This window comes from Papaver somniferum, chromosome 1 (genome assembly GCF_003573695.1).
Source record: "Papaver somniferum cultivar HN1 chromosome 1, ASM357369v1, whole genome shotgun sequence".
In the NCBI taxonomy this organism is placed as follows: Eukaryota; Viridiplantae; Streptophyta; class Magnoliopsida; order Ranunculales; family Papaveraceae; genus Papaver; species Papaver somniferum.
Window position 1 is genome coordinate 224,052,774 of NC_039358.1, and position 18,976 is coordinate 224,071,749.

The 18,976-nt window shown below is 40.6% G+C and overlaps 2 protein-coding genes across 4 annotated transcripts; one reads left to right on the forward strand and one right to left on the reverse strand.

The window, feature by feature from the left end:
* The first annotated feature begins 29 nt into the window (after positions 1 to 29).
* LOC113317128 (protein FAR1-RELATED SEQUENCE 5-like) lies at positions 30 to 3,359 on the forward strand. 3 transcript variants are annotated; one of them, XR_003343270.1, is made up of 6 exons: positions 30 to 194; positions 940 to 1,099; positions 1,223 to 1,887; positions 2,067 to 2,272; positions 2,533 to 2,633; positions 2,799 to 3,359. XR_003343270.1 is itself a non-coding variant. In XM_026565262.1 (5 exons), exons 2-4 carry the CDS (start codon positions 1,015 to 1,017, stop codon positions 2,259 to 2,261), a joined length of 945 nt encoding a protein of 314 aa, XP_026421047.1. In that variant the 5' UTR covers positions 30 to 194; positions 940 to 1,014; the 3' UTR covers positions 2,262 to 2,272; positions 2,533 to 3,359. The 3 variants fall into 3 exon arrangements, 2 of the variants coding, with proteins under 2 accessions (XP_026421047.1, XP_026421054.1); XM_026565262.1 differs by having other exon boundaries at positions 2,533 to 3,359; XM_026565269.1 differs by having other exon boundaries at positions 940 to 1,072; positions 2,533 to 3,359.
* A 443-nt stretch (positions 3,360 to 3,802) lies between these two features.
* LOC113361480 lies at positions 3,803 to 4,330 on the reverse strand. The gene has a single exon (XM_026604721.1). The coding sequence runs from the start codon at positions 4,328 to 4,330 to the stop codon at positions 3,803 to 3,805; it is 528 nt and encodes a 175-aa protein (XP_026460506.1).
* Between the last annotated feature and the right edge of the window lie 14,646 nt (positions 4,331 to 18,976).

An 18,976-nucleotide genomic window follows, 5' to 3' on the forward strand; every position in this document is an offset into this window, starting at 1 on the left:
CCCCTTGATAGATCTTTCTTTTCTTTCAGACTCTCCCTCTATCTCTTTCTCATAAACCCTAAGTTTTTTTACCAACTCGGTTTCGAGTATAACCCAAATTCTCTTCAATTGAAAACAAACCCAAAATTAAATAAAAAATCAAACGCAAGAACCCAATTCCTCATATCGATTCAGAATGGAAGGCTAAGAATCTTGTAAGTTTTCGATTCTCTGAAATTTTCAACTCCTTTGGGCGATTCTATTGGAAAAAAACTTGATTTTTAGTATTCGATTATGCATTAGAATTAGGGAAAAGTAAGAACAATATCTCTAATTTTATTGCTGCTGTTTGGTGAACTTCAAATAAGCTCATGGGCTATAGTTGCTTCATTAGCAGTTATGTGGGGTGTAATTTTGGGTATTGTAGTGCTGAAGATGAAAAGCATGTTGCTGTTGTGCAAAATTAGTATTTTTTGTAAGTTGGGGTTGTGCAGGATGGTGTTCATAGTTTGCGTATCTTTTGTAAATTGTAATTATTTGAATATGTGGCCCGACCACATCGTAGCCGGGGCGCCCTGGAAGAACCTTGCTTGTATACATTTGTGTGTGTGTGTGTATTTTGCTGAGACAGAGTTAGGAAGAACCTTGGTGATGCATTTCGTAGAGTGGGGATCTTTTTTGCTCATGAATTGTTTTTTCATAACAGGATAGGCTTTTCAGGTTGGTGATGCAGGACAAATTATGTATTTTGTTTTATGTAATTTGTCCTGCATTGGTTGGCTACTGCCTGGAGAGTTTAGTATGTTTGGGTTGGCATATTGTTTTAATTGTTCCCTGGTTTAGGTTTTGAGATGAACGGGGATTTTAAAAGTGAGAGTGTCTGTGTTTACAGTAAATGTTTGAATCAAATACTGGGTTCCTGTTTAAAGTTTACTGACTCGGTGTTGTTGGTTTCATTAGTGTTGTTAAACATTGCACGTGGTTGAGGGATATCGGCTGAATTTGGTTGGATTGTTAAAAGGTGACGTACACAGCATGTGGAACCCTTCAGAGTTCCTTGACAACTGCTATGTGAAAGAGAACTCTAATGGTGGTGAGTGGTTTCGCTCTTTTCTATCTGGTGAGAACATGTTGTATATTGATTCATTATTATCAAGAAGATTACTAGCTTGTTTTTAGGAAACCTTATCTGTTTTTATGCCTATTCGTACAATTAATTGACAATTCATCAGTTATCGTGCAGAACTGTCTACAGGACCAAGCCGAGAACCAATTTTATCAAGTGGGGTTTCAGAAGATGCATTCTCAGACAGTTTAGCACTTTTGGAGGCCAAAACAAGCAATGATGACGATACAGGAGTGACAGAAATTTGTGGAGAGAGGGAGGTTACTTCGTCCAACAATGATATAAATCTAGAACCCTATATAGGTAAGGAATTCAAATCTGAGCAAGATGCTAAGGCATTTTATAATGGTTATGCTAGGCATATGGGCTTTAGCATCCGTAAGGGCCCTCTATATCGTTCTTCGCGAGACAGAGCTATTACATCACGGATATTTGTATGCTCAAAAGAGGGCTTCAGACGTGAGACATCAGATGTGAACGACAAAGGGAATGTGAAGCGTAGGATGGCGGTCACAAGGGTAGGCTGCAAAGCACAATTGTGGGTCAAGAAACAAGCTTCTGGGGTGTGGGTGGTGAAACAATTTCAGCGAGATCATAACCATGAATTGACTCCAATGAAACCGCATCTTCTTCGATCACATAAAAATATGCTAGAGAATGTAAAAGACTACGTGGAGACTCTAAAGGGTGTAGGAGTGGACACCAATAAGATCCAAAGTTTATTTGTTGAAGAAGCTCGTGCAATAGGCAAAATTGGTGAAACAGAGAAAGATACGGAAAGTGTGAGTATTTATCCCCATTCTTGGTTTTGGTGTATTAATGTGATAAAGGGTTTGTCCCACATAGCTTATTTCAGGGTTTTTACTCTGTCTCTTCCCCTTTCTTTGCATGCCTGTCTTAAATATTGTTTTCTGAAGTTGAGCAATCTTTTAAAGTGTTACGACCTTCGCTTTGTTTTCAGGAAGACAAGAAGAAGATCCATGAACTGACTGTCGAGCTTCATCGAGAGAGACGAAGATCAGCAGCATATCGAGAACAACTGAATATGGTTTTGAAAGAGGTGGAAGACCATGCAAATTACTTGTCAACTAAAGTAGAGGACATAGTCGAAAATCTGAAAGAAGTTGAATCTAGAGGGACCAAAGATTTGACCTAATAAACTTTCGTGTAAGCCTTTTTACCAGTATGTTCTTTTTTTTATGGGGTAATTTCATATTTTTTTTCTTTTTTTTCCCCCTGCATGAGTTCCCTCCCTATCTACTAGTTGATCAGTTTGAATATATTTAGGGGATATGTAAAGACATTGAGATTCCTTTTTTCAACAAGGTCATTCTTATCAAGGAAACATAGCCATTTCACTATGAAGTTTTTTTGTTCTAGGTTTCCTGTACTAATTAGCTTTTCTTCATCATTTTTTCTCAATGAAGCATGGCAACACTGCAAAACCATGGGACACTGCATTCGTCTAAATCTTGTAACCCTTTCCTGAAGATATAGCCAGTTGGAGAAAGGAGGAAGAATCATCTAGGTAATGCTTCTGGGAGGCAACTTAGTGGAGTTAAGTTTGTTTTCAGGAATTTTATGTGGTCAGAACTTTATTGGTTTGTTATAGTTGATGAAGAAAGAATACAGAATTTGAATGTGATTAGAGTTTGAGGCTGGATTCTGAGAAGCCAAAACATTTCATTTGTAGGTTAGGGAAACACAGAAAAACCATCAGTCATGTGGTTTAGAGCTTCTTCTGGTATTGCAAAGTCAGTTATGAGAAATTTGACTCAGGTGAAATGTTGAGCGGCTTTCATTTGAAACAAGGTAATTTCAAGTGCCTCATTAAGGACCACAGTGGTCATTCTGATTTTGAGGAGTGCATTAAGCATCTGGTTTTGTGCGTTGGAAAGGTTTGTTGCAAGCTAGGTGAAGAACGTTTACAAAGCTCAGTAAATGACTTAATCCAGCTAGAATTTAAGTGGTCTCCAAATATTTGTATGGTGCCAAGGAGAACCAATTTCAGTGCAACTAGACTTTGAACTGGAATAAGGCAACTAGGCAGCAGAAGCTTGGATGGTATCAACAACATGTACCGTGCAGCATCTCCTGCTACTGCAGTTTCTGTTCTGCAATCCAGATGAAAGGTCAGATCTAACATCTGAAAATGTAATTTAGCCTGAAACAAGCATAAACATTCCAAGTTTCTTACTTGTAAAATGCATGGATTCTTTTTCTTTGAATGCTAATCTCAAGTATACTTGTAATAGTGTTCCGGTGATATGAAATTTTTGTCACGCGACATATAACTGTTATGCAGATAAACTGCTTTTTAGCTCTCTTTTTTTTGATCTCCTGGTTTCAAACAAAACTCGTGCTGTTTTCAGTCACTCCGGCAGAAATATTGTTCAGTTGCCGTTTGACTCTCATTATCAGAGTATTACAAAATTTGAGTGTTAGAAATACACGTTAAGAAGACCAACAAAGCTTGAAATTACACAAACGAGCACCATTCACCGGCGGCATATATTTTGACCGGCACATTTTAGCAGCGGATTATCCAAATTACATTTAAAAAAAAAAAAAAATTCCATACATATTTATCAGAAGATATCAACTACACAGAGAATAAAATAAAAATATCTCAAAATCTTTGATTCTTCAATCTTCACCCATTAGAATTTAATTTTAACAGAGAGATGAATCCCTACCCTAACTATAGGCAGTGATCTCTCTAGACGAAACGAGAACTGAAGAATTAGAAGAAGACGATGAAGATTTTTTTGCAGTTGGAGTATCCGGTGGAGAAGCAGGTAACCGTGATGAAAAATTCCTCATAGGAAACTGATCTTGATAATAATCAGGATGCGTATCATCAGAAACACCTTCATCAAAATTAAGCGCATAACTAATCGAATCATACCTGAAATCAGCAGAATGTCTTCGATTCCTCCCCACCTTACCCATCAAATTCTTACATTTCTCTTTAAACTCCGGGAACTCATGATGAGGACGACTGTTATGATGATTCACTCTTGATTTAAGCCACGACGTCGGAGATTTAAGTGTAGATCTAAATGATTTAAAATGGTTGTTAAAATCCGGTGATGGAGATGGAGATGGAGATGGCGATGGAGATGGGATTATGTGTTCATGGTTGTTGTGGTTGTTGCGGAAACAACATGAGATGCATAGAGATGGTTTTCGTCTGTGTTTTAATGGTACTCCATCGTCATCCATTAGAAGAAGATGATGATGATCACTCAGACAAATGAATGAAGATGAAGATGATGAAGATGACGATGAGGAGGAAGAAGAGGTGAATGGATGGATAAACTATTTGTATGCCGAGGGGGGGAAGAAACGGTTATTTTAAAGGCAACGATTTATTAAAGAATTTGAGGTGGATAAAGACACGGGTATTGCGGTTGAATCACAAGCGTAGTTTGGGAGATAAAAACCGTGGGACATGCGCGTTACCGGTTTTGGTTTGCTACTACTATGGCTTTGTCAACTGTTATATATAATCAGTCTTTGGATGCTTACCTGGAGCAGTTATCTGCAGGTTGGAGGAAGAAGATATTTGCAAAACTGTTTACTATCCTGTTATTCTTTTATTAGGAGATTGATTAGCTGTTATTGAATACGTTTTGTGCTTAATTGGATTCTTTGATTTGTTATTTTCGTTCATGGTCAAGATTAGTTCTCCTCGTAATCTAGTACAGAATATAAGTATATTTAAAAAGGAAAAATGGAAAAAAGATTATTTAAGGGTAGCTTGAGGAACTGTGGGAATAATATCTTTCAGTTTGAGTTAGAGGTTGGGACGGTGAGTGACAGACGGGGGTCGGTGGTTCATCCATTTTTTAATTGAAGTCTCTACTCTATTATACATTTATACTCCTATCCGTTTGTCTAACTAGGACCCAAAGGTCAAAAGCTAACTCCAAAGTTGTATCTCATATTCTGTCCAAGATTGTATAATTGTTAAGTTCCAGAGAGGAGATGAGTATTTTTAAGCAGTTCTTCTTATTTTACGATAATATTCTTATATGTAAATAATAATAAATATTCGCAAACTATATCACAGATATTCGCCAGCTTTGTATTTTGAAAACATTTTAAACATCAATGTAATGGATATAAATATGATTATCAGATTATACATATTTTTTACACTAACAATACCAATTAAAGGAGTAATTTTAGAAATGTTCCCATATTAGTGATATATGTCATCTATTAGTGGGATAAAATTTTAAAATAAATAGGTCATCTATATAGTGACTGAGGGAGTATTTCTCATGATTTATAAAAGGGACACCATTACTAACAGGGTGATACTATTTAAACGATCCGATGGTCAGGATCTGTTAGAATTTGTTTGTCCTATATGTACTGGTATCACCCCATTAATAATGGTACACCCTCTATAAATCATGGTGATAATCTTCTTCTTTATTTTATTTTTTATAATAAATGGGTAAAAATTTATTAAAGATAAAAAGGAGAAATACAGTGTAATCGACTAATTATAATACATAACAATATCATCATGCGATACAAGCTCCCTGAAGGAGAAAGCATGAAACAAATCAGGAATAGGTTCTCATAGAAATATTATTATTTTGATCTCTATAATGATTATTTATTCATTCTCTGTACAAAATCATTTTCAAGATCTCTTATTCAAGGTGAAAGTGCTAATCTTATTCATGGGATGAAAATCAATCAATGTTTCCCATCTGTTTCTCACTTCTTTTTTGCAGATGATTACCTAATTTTTTTCAAAGGAAAATTCTTCTGAAGCTAGAAATCTCTCAAACATTATAGGACAATTCAGCAAATACCCTAGACAATCTGTTAATTTCCAGAAATCAGGTTTGGCTTTTAGTACTGGTGTTAGTAATCATGTTAAGAATGAGGTCTCAAACATCTTAAACATCAAAAGGCTAGCTCTCAATGACAAATACTTAGGTGTTCCTCTTCTTCTTCAAAGAAGTAAGGTGCAATCTTTTTCTCCTTTATTCGAAAACTATAATGTTAGGCTAGCCAATTGGAAATCTAAGTTTGTCAAACATCCATGGAGAACTGTGATGGTACAATCTGTATTAGGCATTTTAGCAACTCATCATATGTCTTTTTTTCATATGCCTAAACAACTTACAGATCAAATGGATAAAATACATAGAAGGTTTTGGTGGAATAAGATAAAGGGACAAAAAGGAATTTTTCTAAAAAAGTGGGAGTCTGTTGCTCAACCAAGAGTCATAGGAGGTATGAACATTAAACAAACTGCTATTATTAACAAGGCTTTGCTAGATAAACTAGATTGGAGAATGATTAATTCTCGTGATGAGCTATGGGTAAAGATCATGGAAGGTAAGGATTTATTCAACTCTTGCCCTCTTATTGATGTTGTATCTAATGAAGGTTCATGGATTTGGAAAGGTATTTGTGAAGGTCTAGAAATAGTCAGAAAACATGCAGTATATATGGGAAATAAGAGATGGTAATGATATTAATATATGGAAAATGGATGGATTCCAAGCATTACTACTACTGTTGATACTCATTTTGCTTCAGCTAATGTTCAAAAAGTATCACAACTTACTATGCTGAATAATCTGTTTGCTAATGACACAATGAATATAATTCTTGATATTAGGATTCCCTTTTCCAGGTAAAGATCACATTAGATAGAAACCTAGTGTAAACGTAGATTTTAGTGTTAAGACAGCCTAAAAAACCATTTTGTCTGAGGTCAATAATACTAATGGCTTTATTGCTAATACTACTGTAAACTGGAAAATTTTATGGAAGACTAAATTACCTCAAAATAATATATCATGTACTTTTTATGGAAATGTATTACTGATTGTTTGCCTACCATGCTAAAATGTCTAGGTATTGTCAGAACATTAGCTTTCTCTGTCCTATTTGCAATAACAATATTGAATCTATGCATCATCTCTTTCTTGAATGCGAGTATGCTAAAGAAATTTGGTCTACTGTGAATATTAATTTTATACATAAGATTGCTAATGTAAACTTTCAGGACTAGCTGGTGAATTAATTCAGGTAAGTAACTCTAACAACATCAGTATTGAAATGTTGGATTGGTATGATATTGTGATTTGGAATATTTGGAAGGCAAGATGTAAGACAATTTTTGATGATGTTAAACTATCTATATCCCAGGTGGTTCTGTTAATAAAAATGATTTCTCTGAATTGCATAGACTGACTAGCAGGGACAATAATGTTGCATCCATTACTCCCATTATTAAACAATGTAATTGTCCTGCAGTTGAATTCATGAAAATGAACTTTGATGCGTCGTTCAAAGAACTTACAAAGGATGTTGGGGTGGGACTAATAATGAATTTTTTTCAAGCAACTGTGATGGAGGTAGACGTTGGCACACAAAATATCTAGATCCAGAACAATCTAAAGCTAAGGCCGTAACGCAGGCAATACTATAGGAAAGAAGGAAGGGAATTAGGAAGTTGCATCTTGAATGAGATTGTTCGAATGTATAAGATCTTTAAATGGTAGTTTGAGTTCAATAAAATAGACTACTAAAATTATTTTAAACTGTTTAAGTTTATATTAGTTTGTTTTGAAGATTGGATTTGCACTTATGTGCATCATGATAGTAATCATGTAGCAGATTCTCTAGCAAAATATGCGAGAAATCTTAGTAGGAGGAAGACCGGTTAAGTAACTTTCCTTCCTGGATAACTCTCTGTCTCCATGAAGATATGAGGATGTAACCATTTTATTTTCAATAAAAGTTATCTTTCATATTAAAAAAAAAATCTATATAATGATTATCTCTTCTTCCCCATCACTCTCATGTTTCTCTCTATCCAAATTGACCAAGCCACAACGATAAGCAGAATTGGTCATACTTTCCAGTTAAGCTTCTTCCCTACCTTATCAGAGTTCAAAATGCTCCTTCACAATTTGCTTGTGAACCTGAATAGGATGAATCCTGATGAGAAATAATTTTTTTGAAAAGAGGCAGTTGAGTACGTAGTAGATAATCGACTGTTTCTTCCTCTATGTTGCACAAGGAACAAGTGGCGGTCAATATATTACAACCCCTCATATATTTAGATTATTCGCCGTTGAAATTGCGTTTTTTGATGCAAACCAAATGAGGGATTGTGTCTTTGGAGGAACATGCTTCCTCCACAAATAACCAATTTTTATTTTGTATTTTTTTTGGGGGTGGGGGTAGGGTGATATCCTTTTGAAAATGAAAATGCATAAGCTATAAGAAATTTGCAAGAATCTGCATCATCTATTAAGGTTGGAGGAGGACCAATAATAGCCATCATGGTGGATAATTGTTGAGTGACTTTTGGACTTGGAGCTTGCTTCAGTTATATGGACCATCTTCCATTCTCTATGAATTCTGTTAGAGCACTGCTCGGTCGAACTCGCAAGCATTTCTATCTCAAGCTTGTTGCCAAGTTATTTAGTTTCCAAAACTATAAGTCTTGATTTTTAGTCTAATTATAGCTAAGTCTTGGATTAGGATAGAAAGTGCAGTGAGCATTAGACTTCACGGCGTTTATCGATTGAAGACGAAGAACTACTAAGGGGAGCTTGTGGAACTTCATCAACAAAAGGTATATGGAGACTTGGACTCATCTATCACTCAAAAGTCTATATACTCTATATCATGTTTGAGACAAAAGTCGTATAGATATATAGACTTCAATTATACACATTTGATATTTCCAGCTGAGTTAAACTCGCTTACATATTTCTCGAAATATGTGTTCGTAAGCTTTCGCTTTAACCAAGTTCATCTTATATTCTTGACGAAAGTCAAAAGATGATCATGTGAAAATCGCCCTGTAACATCTTACATGATTTGTGTGAGACCGTCATTTTACGTAGACTCGGAATGTTTCGTATTGATCATTCGATCACTTGGAAATTGCTTCGAAGCTAATAGTTTGTGTGAGACAGCTTTTGTCGTCTTCTAAGAATGTTTCAATGATTGAAATGGGAGTTTAGAACACTTAACCATAAATTGAATATAAGCATAGTATGCGTACTGGCGAGGTCAGGTAAAGTCCCGGATCTAGAGTATGCGTACTTGTACGTGTACTGGCGAAGTCAGTTGAAGTCCGGGTACTCTAGTATGCGTACCTGTACGCGTACTGGATTCAACTGAAGCTTGGAAGTGTACGACAATATGCATACTCGTTTGCATATTGGCGAACAAAGTCCAAGTCCTGCTACTTAGGTATGTGTACCCGTTTGCATACTTGAGTAGGTTATGTTCTAAAATCTGTTTGTTCATGAACTAATACATTTATATAATAAGGAATGCAATCTTTTGCAAACCCTGGCTATAATGTTCATGAATTGATTCAAGTGAATCAAAATCGATTTTGCTTCAATTGTGTCTTGTATACTTCTATGAGAATATAAACAATTGAACAACTCTAGAACTAGTTTCATTTGTGTCATTTGAACTAGTTATGGTTAAAATGAATAAGGTTGATATGAAAGTGTTCATATGGCTAACTTCGGTTAACTATTGTTGAGACAACAAAGGTGTAAACGTTTAGATACGGTTACTTATATCTAAATGAGTCACTTTTCATTTGTGTGTAACAATCTAAGTTCAATCTAACGGTTTGAAGATATTAGCTTGATTCTAATCAGGTTTTCATCTAACGGTGAATATTGAATGCTTTGTTATCAAGGTAACATTGATTGCAGACCCTGATTTGAAGACTATATAAAGGAGAACTCTAGCAACTGGGAAACCTAATCCCCATACCTCCTGTGTGATATTGGTTGCGACTAGAGTCGATTCTCCTTTCACCTTAGGTTTTTTTCTAAAACCCAGTAGGTTAACGACTTGAAGACTTCATTGGGATTGTGAAGCCAGACCCAACTAGTTTCTCTGTAGTTGCGTGTTCTGATCTTGCTATTTTCTATTGTGATTGAGTACTATATTCTCTAAGATTTGCTCTATTTTTAATCTCCGATAGGCAAGATAAAAAGTAGTCACAAACATCTTTGTCTCATCGTTTGTGATTCCACAATTCTTGTTTCACTACCATACGATTAAAATTATTGTGAGGTGATTGATATTTCTAGGATGTTCTTCGGGAATATAAGTCCGGTATATCAATTGGTTCCTAATCACTGTGATTTATCAAAAGACGGAACAAAAATCATAGGTATATATGTGGGAGACAGATTTATCTATTCAATATACTTTTCTGTGTGAGACAGATTGGTTTATCAAGACTTCGACTTTGGGTCGTAGCAACTCTTAGTTGTGGGTGAGATCAGCTAAGGGAATCAAGTGTGCAGAATCCGGCGTGGTTCTAGAGGCATTAGGAACGCGATTGTACCTTGATCAGTGTGAGATTGGTTAGGGATCAATTACATTCCAGTCCGAAGTTAACTTGGAGTAGGCTAGTGTCTGTAGCGGCTTAATACAGCGTGGTGTTCAAATCTGGGCTAAGTCCCGGGGTTTTTCTGCATTTGCGGTTTCCTCGTTAACAAAATTCTGGTGTGTCTGTGTTATTTATTTTCCGCATTATATTTTCTATATAATTGAAATATCACAGCTTGTGCGTAAGTTCAATCAATTGTGAATCCAACCTTTGATTGTTGATTAAATTGATTGACACTTGAATATATTGGTTTTTTATACCGTCTAAGTCATTTCTTATATTCTGTCGGGCTTGGAAATTCCTATTTGTTTGATTGCAGATTGAATTGAGAAATAGAGATATAACTCTTGGATATACTTTTCTGAAGATTGAGTCTGACTGTCTAGTTGATTCTCTTGAAAGTATATTGGAGTTAATCCATACAGATTGCTAAGAGAAATATTGGGTGTGGTTGTTAGACCCCCTCTTTTTCAAATTCAACCAATTTTTCTGTCTTATATGTAACTTCTTAGAATGTTTGTTTGTGGGTGAAAACCGTTTCTGCTGATTTTGGTAATTTTGGGTGTGTGGATGAGAAACGAATCTAAACCCTAAACAATGCACTGCACGGGAGTACTTTTGATTCGAGAGATCAATCTGTACACTCCTGGCCTAAACCAAGAAATGGTCGTTCCAGGATTGCTTCAGTCACAAAGTGAAGGAGAAGGTTGGTCTTAGGGAGGGAAGCGAAGAGAGTGTTGAGACCAGAATAGTTGATTCTGAAGGTGTGGTTGTTTATAACTTGTATCTGAGAGTAGAATTGGCTAGCAAAATGGAAAACTACCAGGTGATTTCTAGATATTGTATTGTTGCCGACCAAAAACTTGTTTTTTTGGTGAAAATAGGTGAAGCCTATTTATACAAGTCATATTGAAACGTACCCTGGTCTCGTAGGAAGTGGAAACGATTGAGTGGTGGAAGAATAGAGTAACGTGTAACCGTCGGTCATTATGCTTCCAAGATGAAGGAAGTGAATTCGTTTACACCATTAATTTTTACCACCACTAATTGTCCTGCTTCATGACACTTTCTTGTAACGGGCGCATTGCACGCCGCAGGCTGTAAACCGCCAGACCAATACCCTGATGAGCATCCCCTAGTTTGTGACACGTTTGATGTCCCGAGTTTTTTCGTGGAAAACATGTAGCACTTTGCTACGTGTGGAAAGTCAAAGTCAAGGGACTTATCGCAGGAAAATAACATGTAATGCTATTAGGCTCGTTTTGGCTAGTCGCCCAAGACTTGCCACAAGTTTTCCAGTTCGGTGGCGAATTTCGATGCCTGAGATCGTATCTCATGAAGGACGGTAGCCGTTGATTATGTCTACATTGTGTTGGCGCCTGATAATGGCGCGGTGGAGTTTTGGTGTACGCCAGTGGCAATGTGGCATGGATGGCATGGCTGGCATGGCTCGTGCATTCCAGTGGCACGGTGGTGCAAGTGGCGCCTGACGTAGCCATGGCCACTAGATATATGCAGTTGGTCGTGGCCAAAGTTAGGGCTTGGAGGCGTGGCCAAAGTTAGCGCTTGGCGGCGTGGCCAAGGCTAGGATTTGGCGCCGTGGCCAAAATTAGGGCTTGGCGGCGTGGCCAAGGCTAGGATTTGGCGCCGTGGCCAAAGTTAGGGATTGGCGGCGTGGCCAAGGCTAGGATTTGGCGCCGTGGCCAAAATTAGGGCTTGGAGGCGTGGCCAAGTCTAGGATTTGGCGTCATGGCTAAATTTAGGGCTTGGCGGCGTGACCAAGACTAGGATTTGGCGGCGTGGCCAAAATTAGGGCTTGACGGCGTGGCCAAGGCTAGGATTTGGCGCCGTGGCCAAAGTTAGTTATTGGCGGCGTGGCCAAAATTAGGGCTTGGAGGCATGGCCAAGGCTAAAGTGGCTCGTGGCATGTTACTACGGCACAGTGGCATGTTGGCATGCCGATTAATATGTTGTTGTGGCATGGCACGTTTGGCTTGCCAGTTTATATGGTGGCGCGACAGGGCGCGTTTGGCCTTTAATATATGGTGGGGAGTTTAGAGCGACTTGATTGGTCAAGAAAAGGGGCCGACCAAACATAAGGCGCGACCGCATCTCTAGTGCTTGTGGCTCATTTTAAAGTGGCCCGATTGGTCGGTAGGAAGGAAAGGGGCCGACCAAGCATGGGCGTGGATAGACTTCTGGTGCGAGTGTGGCAGCTTTAGAGCGACCTGATTGATCGATGGGAAATGGGTTCGGCAAGTATGGGCCCAGCCACAACTTATGTGTGTGTGGCGAGTTTAAAGAGACCTTATTGGTCGGGGGAAATAGGGATGGTTTAGGATGGGGCGTGTACAATGGCAAGTGGCGCCATCTGGCCTAAGGCATGGCCACGCTTCCCTCTACTGTTGCGGCTCCCAGTTTTCTGATTTCGGGCGAGGTTTTGCACCTACTAATCCATGGCGGATTAAATTCCTAGTTTTCCTAGGATTACTTTCGACAAGGAAGGTCTGGTATACTGCGCAAGGTGCAAAAGTAATTGATTGAATTCTATGAATTGAAATAGAGTTATTTAAGTTCATTGCCAGAGAGCGGCATGCTTTCTGATTGAATACCTTGATATTTGGAAATTCGTGTTACTCTGCTGCGAGTGAACACAAATTGTCATGCCATATCAACATTAAGGGTTCAGCCGGGGAACATAGCATAAAAAGCATTCGAAAAATCTTATATTAAGCGAATATAAGCAAGGCGCCGAAATTTACAGAACATTTGGGATGGTTGCTACATGCGCCAGTCTGGATAAATTTCATGTAAATATATTGAATGGCTCAATAAATATGCCAGCGGAGAGGTTAACACTCATGGCTCCATTTCCTTACAGAGTGACGTCACATCAGATGCAAGGTTTTACAATTTTAACCCTAAGTTAAAACCACCACCAACATTAAGTCACATTCTTAGCAAGTTACAGTGGCGTTGTTGCGGTGTAAGCATGAGATGGTGACAGACAAGAGTAAAATCGAAAGGGAAAGACGTGAAGAGATCGCCGGGGAAATTCGACTAACCTTTGGAGGAAGGCATGAGGAATATGTGATCCTTGTATTGGCGGTTTTGCATAAATTCGGCTTGGCCATGGGGTATTGGCATCAGCGCTGCAGCTTTGGCTATTGATCGGCAGAGGTGACATTGCAACTTGGTCCGTGGAACGGGCGCTGGTTGGCTAGGAAAGGTAGATGGCGCTGTTGGCTTTGAATGATGGATGAATGACGGACAACGCTGTTTACTTGGCTACATCCATGGAATGGTGCTGCTGGCTAGATCTGCGGAGCAGCGCTGTTGGCTAGGTCCGTGGAGCGGTGCTGTTGGCTAGGTTCGTGAAGTGGTGGATGGCACTTGGCTGGCTAGATAACGGAGAAGCAGAGATGGCACGGATGGCTCCTGATTCGTGGAACGGTGGATGGGCGCTGCTTTGAATGGCCAAGATGGCGCTTCCTTGGCTAGTGGAGATGGCGCTGCTTTGAACGGCTAAGATGGCTCTAGCTAGGTCATGGAATGGTGGAAACTGGCTTCAGTCCATGGAATGGTGGAAACTGGCTTCAGTCCATGAAATGGTGAAACTGGCTTCAATCCGTGGAATGGTGAAACTGGCTTCAGTCCTTGGAATGGTGAAAATATGGCGCTGGAACTTTGGCTACCAAACGGTGATAATGGCGCTGGAACTTTGGCTACCAAGCGGTGATGATAGCGCTGGAACTTTGGCTACCAAACGGTGATGATGGCACTGGAACTTTGGCTACCAAACGGTGATGATAGCGCTGGAACTTTTGCTTCAAATGGTGATGGTGGCGCTGATGGCTTCAGTCCGTGGAACGGTGGAAATAACACTTGGAATACTTGCTGGATGGATCACGGAATGCTAGAGCATTGGCGCTAACTTAACTATAGAGTGATAGATTCATGGAGAGTTGGCTTGACCATGGTGTGCTGGAGCCATGAAAAGTTGGCTTGACCACGGAGTGTTGGAGCCATGTAGAGTTGACTTGACCACGGAGTTCTGGAGCCATGGAGCGTTCGTAGGTTGAGCGACCGGTGTTCCTCGTGATGGCGCGCTGCTGGTCCGGCCATGGCGCAGAGATATTGGCACACTACTTGTTCGGATATGGAGCATGAGTGTGGTGCGCCTAGTCATCTATTCTCGTTCATGGAGCAATAAAGAATCCTTATTCTGTTCAAACTCTAGAAACTGCGTGTATGAAAAGGGGTATCGACCCTCTTTAGTTTTTGTTGTTCGTCCGGCTCCGTGCTTTCATCCGCAACATCTGGCTCCTCTTCGTTATTTGTTAGCGGTGGTAGAGCGAGCATTAATGGCAACAAAACAATCTCCAATAGTTATAATCAACGGCCAGGCAAGCCAGGAAAACTCAAGTTAGGTGATCTCGCATGTATCCACCCAACAATACCATCGATCTTCTTCCAGAATGTGTAATAAGGCTTTGACTCCAGAAGAATGAGTATGTAACCTCTCCAGTGGATTTCAAAATTTACCAAACTCCATTGAGATCTTGGGATAGATGGATGAAATATATGCTCGGCAATGATCATGTCAGGGCTAATCTTGGATATTGTGGTTGCGTTGTTGGTCCATCCTTGATTTTCGGTTATTTGGTGCTTGGAGTTTCTGATTGCGATGACGTTATGTTGTGGATACTTGCATGGTCGAAATCTTCTGGAGCCATTGGGTGAAGTAGACGAGCTGAGGGCGTTCCGTTGCCGATGTGCTGCTATCAAGTCTTTAAGGACTTCGTTCCAAGCGACATCCTTTGAACCATCTTCTGAATCTTGGACTATTGCATGGAACGGGATGCGGGGAGAAGTACCCAGTTATACTTCTGTTAGATATGATGGCGTTGCCGGATATGTGAATGTATCTCTATGGCGTACTTTTGGGGTCTTTGATGCGCGTGTACGGCTTCATGTTGAGAAATTCTTGCGGCCCATAAAACTTCGACAGTGATGATGTTGAAATCGAAAATAACCTGGTTGAGGGCAGTGAAGGCATCCCATTCTGGTAGTCCACATGTGTAATTATCCTGAACCTATTTTCTCGTGGAAGATGTGCTTCCGCTGCATTCACTGGTAAGGTGGTGACTGCGTTGAAGCTTCTAAAAATGAAGGAGGCTTCAGTCCCCAAGTGTAGCCTACTTTTAATTGCATCGCCTTGAATCCACGCCTATGGGATTTGATATAATTTTATCATACTCTCCTGGATGTGATGCTGGGATGCTTGGAATATCACATGGACGAAACATTATGTATAACAAAGAGGTAGAAGTGAGGGAGTTATGTCGTTAATCGTGGCTCCCTCTGTCTCTTCAAGAAAAATGCTTCAGCCGCGTCTCTGAGGTTATCTCATGAATGCTTGATTGTTGTCGGGGATGGACCGTGATGAGCAGTCCCCAGTCGCACTTCTCTTTGGTTACTGAATTTGTTTTCTCTGAGTAGGCTTGGGATCCGCCACGACCCCGTAAAGTGTTGCAGGCGCCTTCTAGATAGAGAGGTGATGATATTCTTATGCTACACCTTTGAAGGGTGGATGACCTTGTCGTGGCTATGATTTTTGGTTGGCCGTGTCTTCTGAGCTTTGAAAGTGAAGGGATCCTTTGTAAATCCTCAGTTCCCAAGTGTGGTTTACATGTTTCTATCTTGTATGGTCGGTGAGTTGACCATGATAAAGACATCATCTTGCATCCGTACTGGTGGCTCTATTACTTCCACGTGAAACTAAAACATGGAGAAGTATGGATTACCTTCGTAGTGGTTGTTGCTATGGTAAAGCTCTGACAAACGAGCAACAACAGTTCTTGGCAGCAGATGTGATCGGAAGAGACTTCATCGTCGTGGGAACCAAAATAGGTTGGCTGAAATTGCATGGCCGTCCATGGAAGCAAAGGGATTGGATGAATGCGTAAGCGAGTAAACTTCCCACGTCCACGAGGTTTGGCGGATGGATCAAAAAGTGTCCACAACTACGAACCTTGGATGGTTGTGATCACGATCCTTGACAGGGAGGAGTGTCGACTTCTGGAGAAAACGTTGAAGTGGCTTCTGGAGCGAAATGTTGAAGAGGAGCGACTTCTGGAGGTGAAACGTTGAAGAGGAGCGGCTTCTGGAGGTGAGACGTTGAAGCGGAGCGGCTTCTGGAGCGAAAAGTAGAAGCGGTTCCTAGAGTGAAACGTTGAAGCGGGGCGGCTTCTGGAGAGAACGTCGAAGCGAAGCGGCTTATGAAGCGAAAAGTAGAAGCGGCTCCTGGAGCAAAGTTCGAAACACCAATGCAACACGGCTGAGAGCTTGAAAATATATCTCGGCGCTACACCTTGCAGAAATAAAAAGTCTCACATACATGCTCCATCATAGGTTACATGGTTTTGTGAACAGAGTCCCCAGAAAGCATTAATGTATAACTCTACCAATTGATGTTCGGTCACATTCGGTTTATGACAATCTAACGCCAGAATTCTGAATCCCTTGACTAATCATTCGAATGTTCATTGTTTCGCTCCTTTTGAGTTGTGGCCATGTCTGTCTGAGCCTTAGCAAAAACTTCTTGTTTTTCCATTAAATCAGCAATGGTAATAAGGGATCAGCTTCCTCTGGCTCCCCCAGTCTCTCGTCCTGATGGTGGAGTAGCAGCGGCTCTGGTGACTGTTGGAGATGTCACACTTGAAGAAACGTTGGGGGTTGCGGCAACGACTCTGTCTCTGGTAACTAGAGGTGTAACGCCTAAATGAACGTTTTCCGCGCCGCTGGTGTTGACAGGTGGCGTATTAATGCCACTGGAAGAAACGTTAATATCAAGAGTAATCTCAACGCTAGTGTTTTCAGGGTTTATTGCTGATCTGGACCTGAGTTCTACCATCTTGAGATCGGGATTGAAAAAATGAAATTTGAAATTGGAAACAGGTATTGCAACCGAGAGATCAATCTCCCAATGTGGTCGCCAATTGTTTGTGGGTGAAAACCGTTTCTGCTGATTTTGGTAATTTTGGGTATGTGGATGAGAAACGAATATAAACCCTAAACAATGCACTGCACGACAATACTTTTGATTCGAGAGATCAATCTGTACAATCCTGACCTAAACCAAGAAATGGCCGTTCCTGGCTTGCTTCGGTCACAAAGTGAAGGAGAAGGGTTGGTTTTAGGGAGGGAAGAGAAGAGAGTGTTGAGACCAGAATAGTTGATTCTGAAGGTGTGGTTGTTTATAACTTGTATCTGAGAGTAGAACTGGCTAGCATAATGGAAAACTACCAGGTGATTTCTAGATACTGTATTGTTGCCGACCAAAAACTTATTTTTTGGTGAAAATAGGTGAAGCCTATTTATACAAGTCATATTGAAACGTATCCTTGTCTCGTAGGAAGTGGAAATGATTGAGTGGTGGAAGAATAGATTAACGTGTCACCGTCGGTCATTATGCTTCCATGATGAAGGAAGTGAATTCGTTTACACCGTTACTTTTTACCACCACTAATTGTCCTGCTTCATGACACTTTCTTGTAACGGGCGCATTACACGCAGCACGCTGTAAACTGCCAGACCAATACCCTGATGAGCATCCCCCAGTCTGTGACATGTTTGATGTCTCGAGTGTTTTCGTGGAAAACATGTAGCACTTTGCTACGTGTGGCAAGTCAAAGTCAAGGGACTTATCGCAGGAAACTAGCATGTAATGCTATTAGGCTCGTTTTGGCTAGTCGCCTAAAACTTTCCACAGGTTTGTCAGTTCGGTGGCGAACTTCGATGGCTGAGATCGCATCTCATGAAGGAGGGTAGCTGTTGATTATGGCTATATTGTGTTGGCGCCTGATAATGGCGCGATGGCGTTTTGTTGTATACCAGTGGAAATGTGGCATGACTGGTATGGCTCGTGCATGCCAGTGACACGGTGGTGCAAGTGGCGCCTGGCGTAGCCTGGACACTAGATTTAGGCAGCTGGTCGCCTGAAACTTGCCACAAGTCTGTCAGTATGGTGGCGAACTTGGATGGCGGAGATTTTAATTCAGGAGAGAGGGTGGCCGTTGATTATGGCCACATTCTCTTGGCACCTGTTAATGGCATAATGGCCTAGCCGCGCCTGTGACGTTGTGGCATGGCCAAAACTAGGATTTGGCTCCGTGGCCAAAGTTAGGGCTTGGCGGCGTGGCCAAGGCTAGGATTTGGCGCCGTGGACAAAGTTAGGGCTTGGCGGCGTGGCCAAGGCTAGGATTTGGCGCCGTGGCCAAAATTAGGGCTTGACGGCGTGGCCAAGGCTAGGATTTGGCGCCGTGGCCAAATTTAGGGCTTGACGGCGTGGCCAAGGCTAGGATTTGGGGCTTGGCGGCGTGGCCAAGGTTAGGATTTGGCGTCGTGGCCAAAATTAGGGCTTGGCGGCGTGGCCAAGGCTAGGATTT